At 39.7% G+C, this 25182-nt stretch overlaps 1 protein-coding gene across 1 annotated transcript; it reads right to left on the reverse strand.

Moving 5' to 3' along the window:
* Positions 1-1140: 1140 nt before the first annotated feature.
* LOC119777100 (transcription factor E2F3-like) lies at positions 1141-22556 on the reverse strand. The gene is made up of 8 exons (XM_038275894.1): positions 22017-22556; positions 17852-17972; positions 9968-10098; positions 9576-9664; positions 7621-7779; positions 6454-6568; positions 5929-6067; positions 1141-2450 (listed from the first exon to the last, which is right to left on the reverse strand). Exons 1-8 carry the CDS (start codon positions 22296-22298, stop codon positions 2158-2160), a joined length of 1329 nt encoding a protein of 442 aa, XP_038131822.1. The 5' UTR covers positions 22299-22556; the 3' UTR covers positions 1141-2157.
* Positions 22557-25182: the final 2626 nt, after the last annotated feature.

Raw genomic sequence — 25182 nt, forward strand, 5'->3', positions numbered from 1 at the left:
TGGATGCAAAATAGCTCATCTACAAGAACTGGGGAGTATTGTAAATATGCTTCGTGTAAAATTATTGATAAAGCCAAAATTTAACAGATTTAGGGTAACTCTTCGATCAATCGCTCTTGGCACTCCATAATAAAGGGAAATTACAGGGTTTTTAACCGTCTCCATGTTGGTAGAAAATTTAAGACCTGATCACAGAGTTCCAACAAATTTTGGTTTTAGGTTCAGCTTCAGTCCTAGATCTATAGTGTCTAGATTTGTCCATTATCACATATAGAAAACAGTAAAAACAAATTCAGTCTAAAAGTCAGAAAGTTTTTCTTGGCATGTAAAGACAGTCCAAGAACCACATGACCTTTTCTTTGAAACCTTTTTCAAAGGGTCCACAGACGGAGAGTTTTTCCTCAGTCCAAATGATTTTCTAATGAAATCTGGAGATTGAAACATTTGACTTCCCATTTAAGCATCAGACTTCAGTTCTTCCAAGAATGTAGGAACCCTGTGATCATACACGGTTGCTCAGCAGCACCGACACAATTTTAAGAGTAAATAATAATGAATTAAGTCATGAAAAGCTGTTTTTGTGGGGGTTATTACAAGATTTTCTACTTTTTAACCCAACAAAAACTAAATAACGTATAGAAATCATCTAGAAATTATTTTCATTGCATCCATTTTTTTTTTTCTTTTTCCACATCAAACATGCACCCTTTGAATGACTTAAAATATGTTATCAAACTGATATAAGAGCATTGGTATTTTCAGCCTTAACATTTAATGTTGTAAAATCCAACCCCGCTTCTATAACAAAAGGGGAATTCAAATAATCTCACTCACTATGGCATTGACCTCTAGAATCTATTACTATTTTCTAACATTTAGTGAGAGGTAGCCTACAGTACCTTGTGCATTGATGGAAAAAAAAATAGAAAACTGTACATGAGTTTACTTACACACAGCTGGCTTAATCTGTCAACTCATTCATGCTGTACACACTATTACACATTAGTCAAGTCTGAGGGGAGGGGTCAACACTAGCAGCAGGAGGATTATCTGTGACTGATAAAAGCCAGTGGGGGGCTGATATGTAGGCAGCTTCTAAATTGAATAAGGTTTTATTCAGAACCAAGGGTGAAAAATACGATGATAAGTTTGTATATCTGGCAGAAATGATCAGATTCATTCACGATCTTCAGTTGGAAAGTGTTAAAACATTTAAAAATGAGAAGAAAAAAAAAGGTTCCAAGCACACTTACTTAACAGGAATTTATGAGACTATTGCAGGAATTTAGGAGACAGGACAACAGCAAGACGAAGCTGTTTGGGTTTTGAATTGACAAAGTTTCAAAAACTATGCACTGCAGAAAATTTATAGGTTTACATATCTGCTAAACCTCTGACTTCAGAAGGGTTATGGCTTTTTTTGTGTGCACGACAGGGGCTCTGCAATTTCAAAGAGACTAAACTTTTATGTTGTATACACATTGCACAATTATAATTTGCAGCGCCCCACTTTATCACAACAAGACCATCTCCAGACAAGCTGTCACAGCACCCAACATTCACCTGTGCACCAAAACAGTGACATGCGGCTTTCATTTGGAGAATGGTGGTCAAACATACGAGGGTGGCCGCCAAACCACCTCCTGACCCTTACCTTTCATATTTTTCACATCTAAAAGAAAAAACAATTCTACATTTGCACACAAGGGTGCCACATTTATAGCGGCACAGCCTTCAAACACACATCCTTGTTGTAATAAAATGAAATCTATTTTTAAAATTCTTTACTCTCTCACCCACGACACTTGGCATTAAACACATAAGGGGTTTCGTACTGCGCACCAAATTGTAAAAAATAAACCTGAAACTATGAAATGAAAGAAAAATCTACTTGCATGGTTCCCCTTTTCTGCATTTGGACTTTTGTGATCATGCCGCCATGTTAAACTCAACAGTCAACCAGGACAGTGATGCTAATGCCAAGTTTTGTGGCGTTTTTTTCCTTCAAATTGCCTTTCTGTACAAAGGCTTTGTGAAGAGAGCCGATTCCCTTTACCTACAGTTTCTTCCACCTGTGTTAAAAAATATCCGAGGGGGGGAGGGGGATGAAAGACACTATCAAAGCTCTGCGTTTCCATCTCCGTCTTTCAGCCAATGCTAGCTGCACAGGAGATCATCCAGGCCAAGCGAGGGCATTTTATCAAAGTCACAGGCGTCAAACAAGTCACTGATTCCCTGGTCGTCTTCTAAACCCAAAAGGTAGTCATCTTCCAGAATGGGAGGCACCAGGTTTAAGAAGGGACCTTGGGATGAATGGACCTGGTCTTCTGTCTGCTGGAGGAGACTGGTGTATGGGGACGAGATGGGGGACAGCGTTGTCACGGAGACGGCGGAGGAGGATGTGGGTGGAGACAGGAAGTTGCTGGGAGATGTGGTCGTGCAATGTGAATCTGCAACAAAAAAAAAAACACCGCTAGTTTTTAGAATAGATGACTCAGATTCGGAAAACATGACATTGCAAATTTTAAGATGACGATGAACATTATGACTAATGATACTCGTTTTCATTGTAAGCACACAATCACTCAACTTTCAAATCCTTGCTAGTAAAATACAAATGAAAAAAAAACCAAACAGAATAAAAACAGACCTAGAAGTCAGATATAATATAATAGAAACAAAGCCGATCTTAAGTGAAAACCCCACGATTAGAGAAACAACCAAATGCTACAGAGTCTGCAATCACAATCTAATTGCTGACGAAGCTAAAGATTGTTTCACAGTAAAAAAAAATTCTGCTCAGCTTTGTAAAACCAGCCTGTCCTAAAAATATAAATGAATCACAGGAAAGATTGTCATCTTGATTTGAAAAAAAAAGGGACAGCCCTACAGGTTGGTGGATATGCTGAGCTGCTGTAGTATTGCAGCCATTGGCTGAATTCCAGCAGGTAAACTGACTGAGAACGCTACATATGGACCTTCAGCCCTATAAAAAGCCTGGATGCTGTGCAGCCGGTCAGTTCATCCCGGGTCACATTTCCATGTGGGTGGAGCGATCTTACAGTGAGTAGCGTGACGACTTGGTCGTCACTCCTCCCTCTGTCATGCTCGTTCCTCCAGGGTCAGATTTGCTATTTAGTTTCCCAGTTGAAAACTCAACATTTACATTTAACCTTCGTACACCTGGCTTTTGTTTATTTTGAAGGAAAATGCAAAAAAATATATTTTAAAACCTTCCTCCTGTGCCCTTTTCCCACTTGTTGAAGTCACATCCTTTGAGCCAGGTTGTGACTGTCAGTTTTGGGGCAAAACAGAACAACTATTCATTAAGAGGTACAAAGGTTGTCTGCACACATTGTGGAGCCCCACAGAAGTAAACACAAACAGGGAAGATTTATTTTTTTAATTACTTTTTTCCCCCCAGTCCTAGAAAAAAATGTTTTTAAAGAATTACTAAAACAATTATAACCTGGGAGTAAAAGGATATATGAGGGAAAGGTGCAGGACAAGGGGACAGCATAATCTATCCTTGGGCAGTTGGTGTTAGCTTAAGAACAGCCAGAGAAGAGGCTAACTTTGCTCTTTGAGATGATAAAGTTTACCAGTTGATTAATGAAATCTGTTTTCCTTTTGGTGACCAAGTCAAATGGAGAGACTGACTGCTGAGTAATACTTCCCTTGTTAAAGGAAAAAATAAGATTGAAAAGGCTCAGATTAGGCAAGTGGACGTGAAGTTTTCTAGAAGACATTTCGCCTCTCATCCATGAGGCTTCATCAGTTCTAACTAGTGGTGGGGAGCACTGCGATTAATATACTGTAGGTGTAACAAAGAGTTAAGGCTGATTTTTACTCAGAAACCAGGTCGTCTGCGTGTGTCTCAGTGAATGCAAATGTGGCCCCAGCCCTGCCGGACAAACACTGCTGCAACTCTCCAAAATTGTAGGTGATCGCAGACAGGAGGCCTCTGATTGGTCAAATCTACATCTGCTCTACACTATGCATATTTCCTGTTTGGTACCTTACCAGCTTGTTTTGCTTTTATGACCGTCATTGTGGAAAACGACTCATGAAGTTGGAAAAGCTAGAACAGCGAGGTGCGCGAAAACACTGGGACCCTTTTTCCATTAGTATCCCCGCTCTTTTTCGCCCTCATGTCCCTCCGTTGTCGCACAAACTTGTCCCAACTTCCTCACCACCTTGGCAGTATCTAGACCCCAAGCTAGGTCGTGATTGTCCCTCTTGGGTTGTTGGGTGCAATAACATAGCGCAGACCAAGCCTCAATATTGGGCATAAATCAAAAGTATCTGCGACACACTGCTGCAGGGAGTATAACCAGGCCTTTAGGGGGGACAAAAGGTGGCTTTTATCCCTCCCACTGGATTGGCCAAGGAGGTCACTGCCTTCAAGTTAAATTTGATTTAGTGTCAGGACATTCATTTAGCGTTTTGTGTGTTGATGATTTAAGCTACACATCTAACAAGGTTTACAAGTTTAAATAAGAGCGGATCCAACTCTTCCATTGGCCTGAGTTTAAGGACTACCTGATATTGCAAAGAGCAGAAGCAGGCAGGTAATTCAGCATTTGTAATTGGAAACCCACATTTGAAAAAAAAGACAGCCTCATGAAACAGTAATTGTTAAACTTGTTAAATAATACAAAAAGGGAAGAAAATGTAAGAAAATTCATAGTGAATTTTTATTTGGGAGCCCTATTGCTCCTGGTAAAAAAAGCCAAGTGTACAGCCCTGAAAAGTGTTTTCCATTTATGGTGTAGATAAGAGATTTACCAGCTTATTATCTTATTATGAGATACATAACTGTGTTAATCACTTTTTTATAGTTAGTGACGTTTTTATAGTAACGCTTTTTATAGTTATTGCGACGTTTTTATAATAAGTGATTAATCTATGAAACCTGCTCTTAAAACAAATGAACTGCATCAAGGTAATCTAATGTTTTCTTTTAAAGAATCCCAAAACAACCTGTTATTTTTCTTATAAACAGATTATGATCCATTTTTATCTTTTTTATCGTTTCGGGTTTAACAAACTTCTTTTTATATTACATCCTTCTGTTTTGTTTGCAGGTTATTTAATAAGTTAGCATCCGTTTAAAAAGTGGAACAGTGTAGAGACTAGCGCAGTATCAGGGGATTTAACATCTGATAAAGTAGTAAAGATGCAAAAAAAAAAAAAGTTATGTCTTAATTGATTGTGATTTTAGAAATCTTTTCGTCTTGTCCGCTGATAGATGTAACCATGACTATAATCATTTTACAGCGTTTATACAGGAATGAGTAACACTAATTTAATGCTTTTTAATGCTCTTAAAAATAATTTTAATGCCATCAACAAAAACCCATGACTCTCATATATATTTATGTATTTACAGTCGACAGGGGGCAGCCATGTCCCGAATCCCTGGTTTTCCAGCCACTTTTGTTGAAATTAGCATTTTCCCCATTCTCTAGCTTTTTCTCCGAACATTCGACTTTACAATCAACCGATATTACTTCTGTACAAACATATAGAAATATATCTGACAAAATTGCTTTTATGATCGTTTTTATTTTTAAATAAAGCATTTTAAATGCCACAATTATCACATTTAATTAATTTGAATGCCAATTAAGGCCTTAATCTAAAAAATAATTTAATTACTTTTAATGATCCACAGAAACCCTGTTTAAAATGTTTTTTTCTCTCCCTGTGTTACCTGAAGTGCAACTGTTTTAAATAAAAGTTTTTCTGACTACTCTGACTCCTCTTTTCAACCCAAAATGTTTATAAAACCTGAACTTATGTAAAGACTCTCTACTCTTATCTTATAAGGATAAACTAGAGCTATCTATAAATGAACTTAACAGTCTAATATTTATACAATCTTTAGTCTTTTTGTGAAGTATTTCACTGGTATCTGAAACTGACCTTGGACAACTTTTAGGAAAGGGGAGTTTCCATTTATGTCTGTGCTGCCATTCTTTACAGGACTTATTTCATTTTCCTCATCTGGGCACAAGAGCACTTCAATGGGACCCTTGGTGCTGGTGAGGTGGATGGACAGACTCTGGAGAAAAGAAAAAAAAAAACATAAACACTGGATTTACAACAAATGTAGTCACAAGTCATCCTTAAATGAGCGCTAATAAATATGATCCAAACATTGCCAACAGATCCAGACATACTTTCAGCAAATAAACTTTGAAAAAATCTGAAACTAGGATGCAGTTTTTAACAACTGTGGAGTTGTTAAAAACATTCCAGTTTACAGAGACACAAAAAGACGTCATATAAACGACATATAAATACAGATAATATCCACGGCCCACAGTGCAGTACAGCACTAACAAGTGGATCCTTTATGTCAATCATCACTAAGCAAACTGCAACCCATACATCAGATTAGGAGAGTGAAAGAACAAAGACATCCAGCCTGTGGGAACTTGCACAAACCTCATCAGGGTCCGGTACTTCCAGCTTTGTGTCTGTTGGCGCTTTGACGACGATAACAGTCTGGTCTCTCAGGCTCCTCAGCTGTTTGATGTCTTGGTACGTTATATAAGCATATGTGCAAACAGCAGGGTTAAAGAAACATAACTATTACCAAGATGAACACAGGACAGGTTAGAGTAAAACTACAAAAGGATGCATTAACGTTTCAGAAAACATCTGATATTATTGAAGCTTGTTACATACAAGGATTTAGAGCAATTTGGTAATAAATTACCAAAAATGAATAACTGAATCTGGTCTGATCTGGTTTTCTTTCATAAAGCCCCCGTCACACAATGACAATTTAGCCAATGTATCCTGACATCCCAGAATCTTCTTAAACGCTGGCATACGCTGAACTTTCTATGTAATTTTTCTATTTTGGGCATATACATAGAGTATTAATAAGGAGCCCAGAACTTATGTCCAACGACAGCCTAACTTATGCATAACACACGGCAGCATAATGCCCATGAAATGATGCACAAGCCAGTGTCCTGAGGGGGGGCAGCAATGCACCCGGAGGCGACCGGTCTGCATAAAAAAGATTTCTATGATCGCGATATTAACCTAGCTGCTTTTTAAAGCCTGCCAAATAAATACATAAATAAATTAAAAGAAAAAGAAAGGTTTGCAGTCATAGCAAATTCAGCGTCATGTCTGGATTTTCATCCTTTGAACTGCTTTTATACCAAAACTCTGCCAATACGCCATTAAACAGTAGCTGTAAGATAGAAACATGTTCAACGGCCATCTGGAACTAGAATAAATGGCAGAAATGTAGCTATTTTGGGAAATAATCAATACCTTTGGTATCCAAGTCATACAGTTAAAAGTGGAAATTTACAAAAGAAAAATATATACATTAGGCTTTAAATTTTAGAGATTTAGCAAACAATAATAACTTTAGTAAACCTAATCGATCCAAAACTGTAAACCTTTAGCCTGCGATGTTGTACAGTGAGAAAATAATAGGGTGTTTGATTTTGGTTCAAGAGTTTTGAGGAGAGATCCTTGTGAAAGAAGTAAACCCCGATGACATTACATACCTGCTAAAACTCTGCATTTTAAAAATGAAAGGAATCTTCACACACGTGTGTCGATCCAAATCCAACTAAAAAAGGATATTTCTGGTTGCCTGGTAACTCGCTCATGTGTCTTATATCCAGGCTGCATCTCTGGATGAGCTGCTCAAGCCTTTGCTCCTCTTCACCCAGCGCAGAAACCTCAGCTGTCAGGTTCTGCCTTTGGCTCAGAGCCCCCTCTACTTCCAACAGACTGCAGCCCCTGAGAAGGAGAAGGAAAATAGATTTTTTTAACAAAGTGATCATCTCTCTGGATAATGTCGACATTAAGTTACAAAGTAACCACTTCAATCAACTTAAAAAAACCCAAAAAGAACTGATTAAAAAAAAGATGCATTCATCTATTTTTAAAAATAATCTAAAAGTTGAATTGTTTTTCTATAACAGTCCACATGGACCTCAGTCCTGCAGCTTTAAAATGCATCCATGCTCCACCATAATTCATTTAAACGACAAAGGTGTCCCCAGAACATCTTAAGATCTGCAGCGGCTCTCTATAACCCAATACCTCTCATTCTCTCTGGTGAATTTCTACTCCGACCCCCCATCTTTTTATCCTCATTTCTTAGGACTGGTCTTCAATTAATTTACCCCATTCTCCATCAACTCTTACTAGCTTTCTAGTCGCTTGTGAAGAGAAGAATTAACAGTGTTGATGATGTGTTCAGGCTGTTGCAGTTTTTCCACACATGGCAGCTTTCATGAGGGCAAATAAGGTCAGCTTTGTTTTCATCTCACCAGAGTGTGTTTTGTCTCCTACACAGCTTTTGACAAATAGGTCATCCTTAAAGCCAATTTTCCATAGAGGACATCCAGGCTAGGGTTGCAACTAACTATTTTACAAATTGTTTAATTTTTTTTTCGATTAATAATCAGATAGCCAAAGGTTCCTTACAGAAGATTTTTTTCACAGAAGTAAACCAGGGGAAACTCAAACTTCTCCACTTGATGAGTTCTGGATAGAGCATATTAGCAGATGAAACTATTTTTAGGTCTTAAATGCAGAATGTTATATATATATATATATATATATATATATATATATATATATATATATATATATATATATATATATATATATATATTTTTTTTTTTTTTTACAATTTTGACATAATTAATGCTCTAAATGGGTAACTTTGTGAGCTAAAGCGGTGTTTTACAGTCTCTATACTGCAGTTAACTATTAATCGTTAGCGGCTATTGCAATAATCGATTAATCACAATCAATCAGATTTATTGTTTTAGCCCTAAATCCTACCACCTGCATTAAAAACGTCTGGAGGACCTTGTGTCTCTTTATTGCACCCATGAATTTGCATGTAGGTCAATATAGGTCTGTGGTCCCACAGTGGGTTTTTTAGGTGTGCCAGCATTTTCCATTTACAGCTGATACACTGAATGGTGCAAACACTCAAAGTGCTTTAGAACATGGTCTTTTAAAGGGTATCAAAGTAAAGGGAAGATTTATTTACTTTTGTATAGAGATGTTAATATGTATTCTTTGTGCTGGTCCATCAAATAAAATAAACTGAGGTAAGTGGCAGTAAAGTGATAGAAAATCTTGACATCAAGAACAATTTCCCATTATTTTGGCACCAGAGATTTAAATGCAAATAGCTAGGGGCTAGCATTTCCTTTGGCTCAAATGGGATGATAATACAGTAGGCATTGAGATGCAGAGTGAAAACACAGCAAGGTTTCACCTGAGGCTGCTTTCTGGTGAGGATGTTTGTTGTCTAAATTCATGGAGTTTTGTTTGTGATGCAATGTTTTCTATCAAACAACTGAAGATACTGGCACAGTGTTAGCAAAGAACAGAGTTGATGCCTGCAAGTGTCTGTCATTTCCTATCTAAAGTACATAGGATGGAATAATTGGTGAAATAAAAGAGATATGAACAGCTTCTTTCTCAGCTGTAGCTAAATAACTGTAGTCTAGCAGCCTTCTTTCACTTGGCATCTACATAACAGGGTGGAGTGCAAGTCTGTGATCACTTACATCCACTGAATGTTATTCTTGGACTTCTTCTTGATGAGATGAATACCCTCTAATACATTGGTGATATCATAAAGTCGTCTTTTTTGAACCTGAAAGCAAATATGGACAAAAGCAGAGAGAAACGGTCAATTCAAAATGCATGCTGTGAAGAAACATCTCCATAAATGGGCTTTGTTTAATATCTTCATATTAACTGTTAACCTAAAGGCTCCCATGTTAAGATTTGTGTCATAATTGTAACAGACTACAAAGTTCTCCATGCACAGCTCCACATTTTCATTTTTCACTCCTTGTCCCCCCTCCAGTTCAGTTCAGTTACAACAAGCACCCCCCTAGTTCTCCCATTTCTCACCAACCCAATGCAAGGTTCTGACTTCTAAATAGGAATTCACCTGTAAGGTTTCAGCAGCAAGGTTGAGGTCCAGAACACCATCAGAAGACTGAGCGAGGAGATCCACAAACTTCTTTGTGAGCAGACCCAACGAGGTGTCGTATCGTGTCTTCTCAGGCGGAGACTTGGGAGCTTAGGAAGGTGGAAACGGACAAGACATTAAAACCATGCTTTAGAAAACTTATATTTTACATTTACAAAACTAATATATAAAAAGATTAGTGCTGTCAATCGATTACATTTTTTTAATCGCGATTAATCGCATCAATGCCTGAGTTAACTCGCGATTAATCGCATTTTAATCGCACATTTTTTTCCTGATTGAAAATCATTTAAATACTCTCGATGACATACAAAAAAATACATACAGGCTAGGTTTGTGCCAATGTTCTTTTTTAAAAATGAAAACAGGTCACAGATACTGATTTATGCCAAAAATAACAAATATGTAGCCAAAAAAAAGGCCCTGAAAACAGGCTGATGTAAAAGACAGTCTTTACAGTTAATACAGTCTTTTGAACAAAGACAAGCATTTTACCCTACTGCTATAAAATTTAGTAGAGTTAACATTAGATGTTAATTAACCAAGGTAATAATGAACAATTTTCAATCAATACATCAAAATCAATAGACCGACATCACTAGATGGAGGTAGTCTATGCTCTAGAAAGTTACTTTTCAGCCTCTTAACAAAAATGAGAACACACACACAAGCACCCATCCACCCACACACACACGATACCGACCTGTGGCGTACACAGACGGCAAGAGTGCCGTAGCAGATTCCATTTCACCTCAGTAATCTGTTTTCTCAGCGTATTTCAGGTTGCTACTAGTTACCAGACACTCAACTTGTTTGTTGGTGGTGGGGCTTAAAGAAAAGGCACTAGCGTCACCCAGTGTATCAGCGTCTTTTTTCCTTGAGGAGGTCCGCTCTCGAAGCCTATGAGAAATGCATAGACTGGGGGAAAATAGCCCCGCCTTCCCGCAGGCTGCAGCGGGATGTACTTGGAAAATTGTACCATAAAACCACATAGCGTTAATCTCACGTTAAAAAAATTATCGCCGTTAAAATGGCCTCGCGTTAACGCGATAATAATGCGATAATTTTGACAGCACTAAAAAAGATACAAGCTTTTTATCATTTATCAAACAAAATCATTTATTTTTGCCATCAGTAAATTAAATCTACCCTTTTTATATCTAAAGCAGTGAAAGCAAACTAAGTCTTTTGGTGTCGTTTAAAAGGAAAAAGCACACATTATTGTTATGATTAACAAGTGGGGGAAAAAATGTGAAACCTAAAAGATGTACAAGAAAAATAAATACTAAAGGAGAATTCTCACAGGGTATAATGATTGTTCATAGTGAACACACAAAGAGCATTAGATAAATTAATCTGAATTATGATAATATGAGAATATAGGAATAAAGCTTGTGTCCAAGTGCTTCACAGACCAAAATAATTGTATTTGACTTAAAATAAAGATTGGACATTTTAAACCGCCATTAACTAAAACACAAAAAATGTAAAAGAATTTATCAACTGGAATAGAAATTAATTCCACCCTTTGTTATTAATCTGATAAATGTTTCTTTATCTGTTAGAAAACCTTATCTGAGAATCTTGAGTCCATTTCCACATTAATTTAATAGATTCTAAGAGATAAAAGGCTGATTAGCTCAATCAGAGCAGCTAGAAGGAAAGTGTTTATCATGAGGTGTAAAGCTTGTGCCATTGAACACGTTGCTAATGGAAGTCAAATTTACTCATGTTTTTTTTTTTTATGAAAGGAGTTGTATTTTTTGGAGTGAAGGAGTAAGTAGAAAAACATATCTTGCTTTTATACGAGTTGTGAAATTTAAAGCTAATAAAAGTTGGGTTTAAAGGTAGAGTGGAGGATGTTCTTTTTCCGGGTGGATCATCAAAATAAGTGGTTCTTCTAATTGTCAATCATTCTGGTGATACGTTTACGTAAGGCCGTCCTACGTGCTCGTCCCCATTTTCACTTACCGGTGGCAAGTCTGACTTGGTGGAAAAATTGCAAATCTTCTTTTGGAAAGTAAGCTTGTATGATCAATGATGGGGTTTTATCATGTTCATGCCTAATAGTATAAAATGCATCACGCATTTTGGCTCCAGATTGAGTTGGGCGGGCATTTAGACCAATAAAAATCAGCTTCATCTAAATAATCTGGTCTGGGATATTTTGCATTAAAAGCTAATATTTTTTAAAGCAGTGCTAAATTTGCTTCCTCTATTCTGCTCCCATCCTAAAAGTAAAATTGTGTAAATCAAGTGGCAGAAGCCTCCCATTTCAATCTTTTAGCCAATCAGAGCAGCATACTTCTCTTATACATCATTACAAAAAAACAATAGATACACTATATTGCCAAAAGTATTTGCTCACCTGCCTTGACTCACATATGAGCTTAAGTGACATCCCGTTCCTAATCCATAGGGTTCAATATGACGTCGGTCCACCCTTTGCAGCTAGAACAGCTTCAACTCTTCTGGGAAGGCTGTCCACAAGGTTTAGGAGTGTGTTTATGGGAATTTTTGACCATTCTTCCAGAAGCGCATTTGTGAGGTCGCACACTGATGTTGGACGAGAAGGCCTGGCTCTCAGTCTCCGCTCTAATTCATCCCAAAGGTGTTCTATCGGGTTGAGGTCAGGACTCTGTGCAGGCCAGTCAAGTTCATCCACACCAGACTCTGTCATCCATGTCTTTATGGACCTTGCTTTGTGCACTGGTGCACAGTCATGTTGGAAGAGGAAGGGGCCAGCTCCAAACTGTTCCCACAAAGTTGGGAGCATGGAATTGTCCAAAATGTCTTGGTATGCTGAAGCATTCAGAGTTCCTTTCACTGGAACTAAGGGGCCAAGCCCAGCTCCTGAAAAACAACCCCACACCATAATCCCCCCTCCACCAAACTTTACACTTGGCACAATGCAGTCAGACAAGTACCGTTCTCCTGGCAACCGCCAAACCCAGACCCGTCCATCAGATTGCCAGATGGAGAAGCGCGATTCGTCACTCCAGAGAACGCGTCTCCACTGCTCTAGAGTCCAGTGGCGGCGTGCTTTACACCACCGCATCCGACGCTTTGCATTGCACTTGGTGATGTATGGCTTGGATGCAGCTGCTCGACCATGGAAACCCATTCCATGAAGCTCTCTGCGCACTGTTCTTGAGCTAATCTGAAGGCCACATGAAGTTTGGAGGTCTGTAGTGATTGACTCTGCAGAAAGTTGGCGACCTCTTCGCACTATGCGCGTCAGCATCCGCTGACCCCGCTCCGTCAGTTTACGTGGCCTACCACTTCGTGGCTGAGTTGCTGTCGTTCCCAAACACTTCCATTTTCTTATAATACAGCTGACAGTTGACTGTGGAATATTTAGGAGCGAGGAAATTTCACGACTGGATTTGTTGCACAGGTGGCATCCTATCACAGTTCCACGCTGGAATTCACTGAGCTCCTGAGAGCGACCCATTCTTTCACAAATGTTTGTAAAAACAGTCTGCATGCCTAGGTGCTTGAATTTATACACCTGTGGCCATGGAAGTGATTGGAACACCTGATTCCAATAATTTGGATGGGTGAGCAAATACTTTTGGCAATATAGTGTATTTAAAATCCAGGAAATGTTGGAAGCAAATTATAATCTGTCCCACACAAGGCTGTGTACAAACATGCAGAAATTATTAATAATTTGTACCACTTGCTGCTCATGTTGTTTTTTTCAGACCAAATTTTTCTCTGCATTATCACAAAATGTTCCTCAGTAAAGCAACAACCCTGAGGTTCCACAGATCATGGAAGCAGCACAGGGCCACCTAACTGCATCCGTTGATCACAGCCAATCTAGTCTGTCAGAGCAGTTCCAAACATTGCGCCGCTGAGCCTCCCTGAAGGACCAGCCACGGTGTTTCAAAGGTAAAGACTGCATCTGCAGACTGTCGGCTGCATTTTACTCTAAAACTTAAAAACACTACCTGCGGCTCCAGCACAGAGGCACCAGAGAATTTCATTTCATATAACAGCATGGCTAGAAAAACGTTTAATTTGGAGGTGAAAAAATTCACCATTTGATGACACGACTCTGTTTAATAAAGATACGTGGTGCAACGTGGCAACATTTTCTTTCTTCATGTAAAATAACCATTTTAATGCTCTATTTAAAGGAACACCGCAGACTTTGCGACCTAAAGAGTTGACACATATGGGACATTTAAAATTATTCCTCAGGACAAAATACAGCGCTTGACTATCAATGCTACAAACGGGGCTCCCCTCTTAAAATACCAAATATGTAAATTAAATACGCACCGTTTGGCCACATGACCTTAAAGAACATATTGTTTACAGGCTCTTATATATATACTAGTAAACTAGCTCAACCCACCAGCGGCCAAAATCATTTTTGCCTGCGAGTGGTCTAGCCTCGATCAATGCCCCAGGCCCTAGAACTGGCGGGCCAATCACAACGCAGAGATGTGTTTTAAATTTCTGGATGCAGAAACAACTATTGAAGAGTTCTCGTTTGCCCCTGCTTTGGAATCAGTTTTGGAAGGATTAGACTTGTTTTCGTTGAAACGTGAGCAGGAAGAGGCTCTACGCTCATTCATTTTTAAGAAGGACATATTTGCCACTTTACAGACAGGCTGTTTGTTGACACTCCCCACCAGCATTCTGTCGCTCTTACTATGTCACAGTCAGTTGCGCTCATTGATCAGAGCGTTGGCCAATAGGCACAGACATGGTTTGAAAAACAACGGGTTGTTCTCATCAACAATCTTCCAATGTCTCATTCATCGGGGCCAGACTAAATTACACACTTAATCTCACATTTATTCCGGTTTATCAGGCTACCTTATATACTCGTGGAGCTAAGGCTTTTGCTCTATAATTTTTCCCACCTGCTCGACTACGAGTCATGGTTGAGACAGGAAGAAGTTTAAACCTTCGATCAAGGAAAGGAGTTGGTTCGTTTGCGCAGGCTGAAAGAAGCCGCCGCATGTAAAACAGATTGTCTTTTATCAATTCTTGCATTAGACTGGTAACTTAACACTTTTCTCCTAGTATATGTTCATATATCTTTGTTATTAATTTTTATATTTAGTACAAGCAAAATGCAGGCAGAGAAAGCTAGCAGGCTGTGGCTGTTCACTGAGCTCCACCGCTGATCCTCAGGCCTGCCCCGGCAGTGCTCTCCAGAGAGCAGCAGTGTTTGACCCTAGTATATAGTCAGATATCTTTATTATTTTCGATGTTTGGTAGAAGCAAAATACGACCAGAGAAAGCTAGCAGGCTAAAAACAAAAGCTAACAACCGCACAGCCTGAATGTGTTAATCTCAGGCCCTCCACTCAAACGACTGATTCCTACTTTTCATAAAAGAAAACAAGTAGAACATGGAAGTGATAATCTATTACACCCACGCTTCGGGACTTTTTCTCCATGTCATTTTTACTCGTGTAAAGCCTGTTATTCAACAATCAATAAAAGTCAGCAGTGCGAGAGCAGGGAAACCTCAAAAGACACCGGAGGCTGGCCGGCTGACTGTTTACTTTTGCGACAGCGCTGCGGCACTAGTGCCCTAGTGGCCAAAAGTTACAGGGTGTGCCTTTAACACTAGAACTCCCAAAGCCGGTTCTGAGATTTTAAAGGGAAAGAACTTTATTTAAAATTAATCTTATGTTGCTCATGTTAACTGACTTTTTTGTTTCTATATTTCCTTCAGTTTCACAGTTTTCTTAATGAAATTAAAACATAAAAAATAAATATGGTTATTTACCCTGATCTCCAACAGCTGTCATTCTGACGGCTCTATTAGTCGCATTGCAGCTTCTTCCCGCGGATGATTGACATTCGGTAACGTTGCCTCGCAACCAACATTCTTCCTAGAACGCTTTGGCTAACACGGAAAAATGGCTTTCAAAAGAAATCTAACCATGAAACAGGCTTTAGAAATTCTTCAAAATATTGATGATAGCGATTCAGGCGGAGGGGAAGAGACCGATGAGGAGGACTGGGTAGGCAGCGACTCAGATTATAACAGTGAGTCCGAGGATGATCACCCACCCCTGGGAGAACGCAGACGTATCAGTGACCCATCAGACAATAATTAAACTTTTGTTCAAGCACTGCCCACACCTCAGCTGGTCCACATCCACCCAAAAGCCAAACCAGAGCCCATAGTCTACTATAACCACTTACAGGTCGGCGTGGATGGGTCTGATCAGATGATTAGAAAGGATTCTGTAAAAGCTCCGACGCGAAGTTGGCCCGTGGCTGTAATTTATGATCTCCTGGAAATATCAGATATAAACACATTTGTTTTTTTACAGGAGCTGTTTGAATGTCACTTTTTTACGCAGCAATTTTATTCTTGAACTGATAAAACAGTTGCAAGCAAACCACAGGTTTCTAGCCCCTACCTCACCGTAGAGCAGCTTTGGCGAGGCACAGAAAACAGCGCCAGGTGCTTCAGCGCTGCACAAATAAATGCTCATATTAGGTTTGTCATAAATGTGAAAAGGTGGTCTGCGGGAAATGTTTGGGGGAATCATTCAATATCTGTAAATAAAATTATAATTTCAGACTTTGAACCTGTGTAGTAAAACAGTCTTACTCTACGGATTTATTTTTGATATAAATTTAGAACAAAAATAATAGCATACAATACAGCCTTTGAAAAATATATATTAGATTTGTTATAAGGTTTACATATCCATAATGGCTGCAGCTCAGGTGATGACATCATTACTACTCATGCGTTCCGTTGGGGAAAATGTCAGCCGTCACATTGACAGTCAGTGGGGGTTCTAGTTAACCTGACAACAGCCAGATGCATGTCTCGCTCCGCCCAGCTCCACTCACATACATCTGGGAACCCGCTCATTGAAAGTGATTTCCCCAACCGAATTTATGGTCTGTCCAATCAGGACGCAGGGTGGGTGTGTCCTGGAGTGGAGAAGCGACCGTGAGATTCCAACAACAATGGCGGCTCGCATTGAGGAAGCAAGCGTTAGCATTGATGCTGCTATTTCTTCTGTGTTGTCCAATCTATCTGATATTGTTTAATTAAAAGAACATCAAAGAACGGCTTTGAAGGCTTTTGTTGGTGGAAACGATGTTTTCGCCCTTCTCCCGACCGGATATGGCAAGAGCTTGATCTATCAAATGGCTCCTCCTCTCACAGCGTCACGGGTTAGCTTCGGTGTGAGTGGTTGAAATAGCACGTCAATAAAGATGACAGACAAGTGGCTTATCCAATCATATGCAAGGAGTTTTGATAAGGCCCAGCCTTCAGTAAAGGCAATTCCTATGGCGGGTTCCCAGATGTATGTGAGTGGAGCTGGGCGGAGCGAGACATGCATCTGGCTGTTGTCAGGTTAGGTTCTAGTAGGATCAGAATTCTGGGAGTTCTAGTGTTAAGCCAACAGGTTTCCCACTATTGTGTGATGATGAAATAATTCATAATTTAAGCTATCCGCTGTGAAACTCTGCCAGCGAAATGGGGTGCTTGGCAGAAACTCCGTGGCCCTTATGTGTTCAGTGAGGTACGGTTGGCATGGATGTGGGTTTACACTCACTGTTTGTTTCACTAATATACACAAGCCTTTAACCAATTGGTTCATCTGAGACATTCAAATATTCCTATAGTGGTAAAAAGGCAACAGAAGGAACTTAAATCAGACAATTACGCAGTTTAATGACTACATTATCTGGAGTACAAATGATAAGTAACGATTAGAACAGGATTAAAAGGCTTTACTCAAAGGTTCCATGGCACCCCCTACCCATCATGGATCTCTGCTGTATACTTGTGACCCATTTGTGACAACAAAGTGTTCAGGTTTCCTTAAAGCTTTCTTACTCCTGGGCGTCTTTAGCCGTGTCCCATTTGCTGCTGCAGCTCCTCCTCTACCTCTTGGTGTTTTGGCTGGTTCTGACTGGTACTGGTGATCTGAATCGTCAAGCGCCAACCGCCTTTTTGCCTGGAAGGGAACAAACAGGTTTTAACAGAAAGTCTGATCAAGTTGGGCAGGCATTCATTACCAAGTTCTTGCTATGATTCCTGCTTCTAATTTCATACGACCAGACCAGTAATAAATGGGGTATCTGTGCTTTCAGACTCGGTATAGGGACTAATCGAGCGACTGGCAGCCTGAAGTTGGTTCTTATTTACAGCCGGGTACAAACACTCTAGTATGCGATCAAAACGATTAAATTAGTCAAAACAGACCTGAAAATCCTGACACGTATTTTTGTTCAATATATAAGAGACAAAAAACATAAACTCAAAATAGATATATCCATTTTAAGATATAATAGATATATGGATATTTATTACAAGTTATACCTACACCATGTTTGGAGGTGGGTATGCATTGTTTTGTTTTTTTACATATGTTTGAAAGTCAATCCCTAAATCAAACTATGAAACTATTGATGGTCATCTTTATATAAGAAAAATAATAAATTGGGAATGACTTTAATAATCTTGCCGCAAAAACAAAATACAACCGCACGACAGCATTTTGCACATTTATAGTAGTGAAGATGGATTATCAGAATAAATCTTCATATTTTTGTAATCAACTACCTAACATAAACTTGGCTTTGATGTATTCATTTTCCATGTTTAAGCAGAGCAGTAGGAGAGCAAAAGTGGCATGTATGAAAGGATGACCATGTGTTAAAATGTAAAATCTTTCAGCATAGTTCTAGGTTTGCAGTAGGGCTGAACGATATAATTTTTTAAAATTGCAATTATTTTTAACCAATATTAAAATGTGTGATGTTATTTCAGTTTGTCTTTAACCACATGAGGATATTTCATTTATTTAAAGAGTTGCTTTTTCAGGACAATGAAAACTTGATTGTCCAGAGTCTATAGTTGCAGGACTTTACGCTAACCTCCTCCTTGCGTGCGTTGATCTCCATGCTAGGCGCAGCCTTTTCTTTCATTCTTTATGGCCGCAACCCCTCTTTAAGTGCATTAACTACGGATATAGGGCTGGAGTAAGAAATGTAGTGTCCTGTTGTGAAATGCAACCAAAATAAAGTTCATGTGTGATTTGAAAATTGCATTATGTTTAATTGTATTATATCGCAATTGCAACTAACTGCCCAGTTCTAGTTTGCACCATTGTCATTTTCACACATTTTCTGCACACTTCATAAAAAACGATGTTTAAAAAAAAAACACTAAGCACCAAGGAAAATGAGGCGTTTGAAGCTGCAAACCACATGCCTATTAAAAGGCATCTCCAACCCGACTACTTTAGTATGAAGCCTAAAACCCTGTCAGCTGGTCTTGCTCTAAAATAAGCGGAATAAATACATGTTTAATGATTGCACAAAAACTTGAAAATGAATGTTAAACAAAAGTATATTCTAAATATTGTCTTAGGTATATTAGTGTTTAAGTGAAATGTCGTAATTTGAAATGTCATTTAAACAGCTCTAAAAGCAGGTCCTCCTTTTGTAAACCTGTTATACTGTTTTGAAGCACCCCTTTTTTCTCCATGCAGGCTCACACCAAAACTGTGATCACAGACCTAATTTCTATGTATCTGCATCATCTAGCCTCTGGGTCCAGTTTGAAGCATGCATCCTCACATGCACAAAACTCACATAAACCTAAAGATAGAAACATCCTATGTTGTGAACATGTGTTCATGTTGCAGAGTAAAGCAAAGGAAAGGAAATGTGCACCGTCATGCAATTCTTCCTAGGGCTGCACAGTATTAAAAACACCTGCAGCATTAGAACTAAATATTGTAATAGTGATATGGACTGCAATTAATCTACAGATTAATTTTCTTGGGCTTCCGTTAGCTCAAAATATTGTTCATCAAAGCCGATATCAAACATGAGGATCTTTGGAAGTGATCTATTAGCCTTAAGAGCTCCACCTAAAACATAACAGTACAAAAAAAATTTTGCATCCAAGGCTACGTTCACACTGCAGCCTGAAGTGACCCAAATGCAATTTTTTGGCCCATATGCGACCTGGATCTGATCTTTTCATGGCCGTGTGAAAAACACAGATCCAATTTTTTCCAAAGCGACCCAGGCCGCTTGGCTCATTGGTCCTGAATTCGATACGAATCTGATCTTTTCAAAAACGACCTGTGTCTGAACAGCCAGGTCGCATTCATCCAACCTGAACGCCATTAATATCCGACATAGGTCACTATTCTGGGTCTTGCTACCCAGAAGCGGCCAGAAAAACAAACACGATGGAGGACGATGATGCGGAGAGCAGTACTTTTTTTAACCATCTTGAAAAGATTGAGGTTTTTAAGGTTTGGAAAGATTTCTAGATGAGCTCCAGCAAAAAATCCATGTTTACTTCCATAAACACAGAGCACGCTGGCTTGTGATGTCATTGCGTCCTCTACTGCGCATGCAGGACACTTAAGTTGTATGAATGCATTTTAGAGAGATCACATACTAGTCGCATATATTTGGAAATGTGAAGGCCAATGCAAAAAAAAAATCTGAATTGAGCATCAAGGCCTGCAGTGTGAAAGTAGCCTAAGACACCCTTTTACCAATATATACTTTAAGATTATGTTCCCTAATCTAACAAAAAAAAAAAAAAGCGTTAGGAATAGACCAAACATTCTGATATAGGTAAGAATATATACCAGGCCTAGCAAAATCAGATAAGGTTCAATTAAGTTCCATTTATTTTCAGTTGTATTTTTACTAATAAATTATGCGCAAACATCTTAATGAGTTAAATAGGCTTTAAATAGGCAAATGCCAAGATTATAAACCAATTTCTGAAATGGTATGTGTCCTCTTCTTCAACACCCCCCCCAACCATAACTTGGTCCATTACCACACAGCATTTAAAGGCCTGGGAGCATGCCATCCTGCAGAGGCTCCAGTACTTCCCTGCAAAAACATCCAAGTTAAATTTACCCTGAAACACTGGATTTAAATCACTTTGTAAAGAAAAAAAGTGTTTAGAAAGCACCCAGCTCGTTTTAGTCTCAAAGCAGTAATGCATGACTACACTTATTAAAACAGGGGGGATAGAACAATATTCAGGAAATCTTCAACCTTCTAAAAGAAAATAAAAGTAATCTTTTGGCACCTAGAGGAGGGAATATGTCCTCTGACAGTTTTAAAGAGTCAGCCATTTTATATAAGCAGGCAGATCCCCCTCAGCCTGGTCATGGCTCCAGCCTGACACACTAACTGCTTTCCTTCATGAAAGATGAATCGCAATCAAACAGCTCTACGCCCTGAACTCTGCATTAACTGTGGTTTCTGCGATGTTCAACACAGGAAACGAGCAAGGAGATTCAAAAGCAGCAAACTTGGGTTTCACTTTGGCTTCACCAATGTCACTTTATTAAAAAATAAATATAGGTCATTGAACACAACGAGTCACGTCCCACTCCAGTCTAATAATCAATAAATCCTACTAGCTTTGAAAGCTAACGCAGTTTAACTTGGCTTGCATCTTCAGAGGCGATAATCTATCGAGTAGTTTAAAGAAAAACTGATGCGAAGCTGTGTTCGTGTAGAAGTTTTGTGTTTTAATGTAACCTTTGCTTCTTGTATCATTAAGAAGCTTGGTTATAAAGCCGTTAAAAACCCCAAGCACTTAAACCCCTTTAAAAAAAAAGACAAATAAAGACATTAACTGCAGCTACTAGGCCAACGCTAACGCCACTCATCCCTTACCGATATTTCCATCTGGCTGCAAAGGTGAAGCGGACCCTAAATCACCATGAAGTTGGCTAGCTCGATGCTACACGGCGGCTCTTCATTCGTATTATTCCTTTAAACTAACCTAAACTCCCCTTCTGCGTTCATAAAGTCAACAAATCTCCCCAAACTACCTCTTTTTGAGGTTAGTTAGTTAGCTTCATAGTCGTGGGGATGCCAAAGCTAAAGCAGCTAACGTTAGCCGCGCGAACAACAAGCTCGGCTAGCTTAGCAGGCTAACGGTTATCCCACCGGAGGCTGCTTGTAGTTCCAGAAATGTGTGAAAATAATGCTGTGGAGGTTATTACCGGTGGTCTTCCCAGAGAGGGTCGCTGTCCGGTTCCGTTTGCAGCAGCTTGTTGTGGAGTCGTATAAATGCTGTTAACCTGAGGCTCGGATAAACACACATTGGATGTCTGTGTAACATTACAAGGCGGTGGGGTGGTTATTATTTGGATATACGTGGTATTAGATTGACCGGGGTTTAAACGGTCCGAGAGAGCGGTTAAAATGAGATTATTGTCCAGAGAGGAGCCCCCAACCCCTGTTAAAATCACTTTGTCCGGAGCCGAGGAGATCCCTCTTCTCATCTTGCGTATTCGGGGTAACCCCTTTTCTTGTCTCTTAACTTTAAAGCCCGTAAGGCTGCTAATCAGTCGCGAGAGAGACAAAAATAATCACACCGAAGTGAAGGTGAATGTCTGAAGGATCGATTTTTAAAAATGATTTTTCCTGGAGAACGTGCATTTAGGCAGATGCGACGGATTTAAAAGTAGCGCAACTCTCGTTCCTCCCGTCTAGAAATGGCTTCAGGAAACGGCCTGATGAATGAAGGGATACGGTTTGCGCGCTCAAGAGCCCTCCCGCGAAACTCGGATTTCCCGGCAAATTTTCAAACGGAATTTGCATGACAAACGCTATTGGTTCTTCGCTTTTGAGCTTCCGCCCATTTTGACCAATGGGGGATCTGCTTTGTGTCCGCCACGTGCTAATTGGCAGTTGTAAACAGGGGACGTCACCGGCCACGCACTGCATGTTTTAAGGATGGACGCTAGGTGGCGCAAATGACCTACTGTGGTGAAAAGAGGAAGACATCAGTAACTATAGCAGTCTTTATAAACAAAACCAAAACAAAATTAAAAATATATACAAGTTTTAACTCTTGTTTCTCTTTTTTCTATTTTAACTCTATTTTCAAATAGAACTTGTAGATCAGATAACCTGAAAAATAAGTTGCCAAGAATGTTTAAAAAATGGGGAAGCAAGTTCAAAATAATGAAATATTTCATGGCCTTTGAAGAGTTGCTAAAAAACTTCATTTAGCTGCACTTATTTTCAGTGTGAATGCCATAGACCTTTGACCCCTATAACACTGGATAAAATTACATTTGATCAGAAAACTAATTTACAGTGAAAAATATAATTGATAATAATAATCTAATGAAACCATATGAGAAAGTAAATTATTTTAGTGGTAGTATTACATATAGGAAACCAGTTCATAATGGAAACTAGTACTACAGTAAAACCACATGAGTATTGGGTCAGTGTTATCCTCATACTCTTTCAATCAGCAGTAAATTATAAGGAAAAGGTTAAACAAACTCAGAGACTTAGACAACTTTTATTGTCATTTGGTATACACAGAGTGTATGCAAAATGCAATTTCGTTTTGTACAGCTGTCATGACATTTCCATTCCAGCAGCAGCAGTGATCAAATGTAAACATTGTGGGAGAAGACAAAAACAAGGTGCAGTTTGATGCAGCGTCTGTGACATGATTTAGAGTTTCTCAACATTCAGCTGTCTGATGGCGGTGGGAAAGAAGCTGTTCTGGAATCTGCTGGATCTGCATTGAATGCTGCAAAGCAGGGAGAACAGTCCATGGTGGGGGTGTGAGGGGTCATTTATGATGTTACGGGACACGCAGCGCTGGGATGAAATGTCTTTAATGGAAGGAAGAGGAGCCCAGCTGATCCTCTCTGCTGTTCTCATTACTCTCCTCACTTCCTTCCAGTCTGAGGCGCTGCAGCCTCCACACCACACAGTGAGACAGCTGGTCAGAAAGCTCTCTATGGTACCTCTGTAGAAGGTGGTGAGGATGGGTGGAGGCAGGTGGGCTCTCCTCATACTCTGCAGGAAGGGCAAGCGCTTCTGTGCCCTTTTAAACAGTGAGGTGGCATTTACATTCCAGGTGAGGGTGTCTGTGATGTGCACCCCCAGGAATTTGGTGCTGCTGACCACCTCTACAGCTGAGCTATTGATGATCAGTGGACTTTGGTTAGGCCGCTTCTTCCTGAAGTCCAAGATCATCTCATTCGTCTTCTCCATGTTCAGATCAGGCTGTTATCTTTGCACCAGCCACCAGCTGCTCCACCTCCTCTCTGTAGTCCAGGTCGTTGTCGTCTCTAATGAGGCCCACCACTGCAGTGTTGTCTGCAAACTTCACGATTTGATTGGTGGTGAACCTGGCGACGCAGTCATGTGTCATCAGAGTGAACATCAGTGGGCTTAGGACGCAGCCATGATGGGAGCCTGTGCTTAGGGGGTCATTAGAGGAGTTTGGTCCAAGCCGGACTGACTGAGGTCTATTGGCGAGGAAGTCTAGCTGCCAATTGCTGAGGGGTGTATTGAATCCCAGCTGTTTCAGTTTTCCCATCAGATGCTGTGGTGTGCAGGGGGTGTGTGTTGTAGTCCGTGATCTTCCGAATGCCTTTCCACATCCTCCTGGTGTTGCTGGCATTGTGGAAAAGATCCCGGATCTTCTGGCTGTGGTTCTGCTTCACTGATCTGATAGCATGGTTCCTCATAGCCTCTCTGTCACCAGACTTGAAAGCTGAGTTCCGTGCTTTTAGTGATTTCCGAACCTTTCCATTCATCCAGGGTGGTTGGTTGGCCCGGGTGGTGATGTTCTTTGTGATGCTGACGTCCTCAATGCATTTGTTGAGATAGGCTCATAGGCTGTCATAGAAGATCAGCTGCTATCTTGCAATATAAAAAAAATCTCTTGAACTGTTTTTGAAGGCATTTGATCATTTCCAGTGTTTAGTTGAAGATTTGCACATATGTAAGATCTTACCTATATTTTATTTAACATTTGTTTTAGGTTTATTCACATGAACTCTTTAGCCTACTTTAAACTAAATTAAATTCAGTTTAATTATATAGCCAATTAACAACATGCATCTCAAGGCAGTTTACAGAGACAATTCAACCAGATCATACAGTCAGATTGGTTCAAATTTTTCTATCTAAAGAAAACCAGCTGATTGCATCGGCTCATTGACTTGAAGGCAATCCCTCACACCAAGCATGCATGTAGTGACAGTGGAGAGGAAAAACTCCCATTTAACAGGAATAAACCTCCAGCAGAACCAGACTCAGTGTGTGTGGAAGCAAGCATAAAGAAAGAAGCAGAGATACAAAAGGCAACTGTAAACCAGCACCACAGGCGGCCCCGTCCAGGAAACACAA

This window comes from Cyprinodon tularosa, unplaced genomic scaffold (genome assembly GCF_016077235.1).
Source record: "Cyprinodon tularosa strain WSP-4 unplaced genomic scaffold, ASM1607723v1 ctg98, whole genome shotgun sequence".
Lineage (NCBI taxonomy): Eukaryota > Metazoa > Chordata > Actinopteri > Cyprinodontiformes > Cyprinodontidae > Cyprinodon > Cyprinodon tularosa.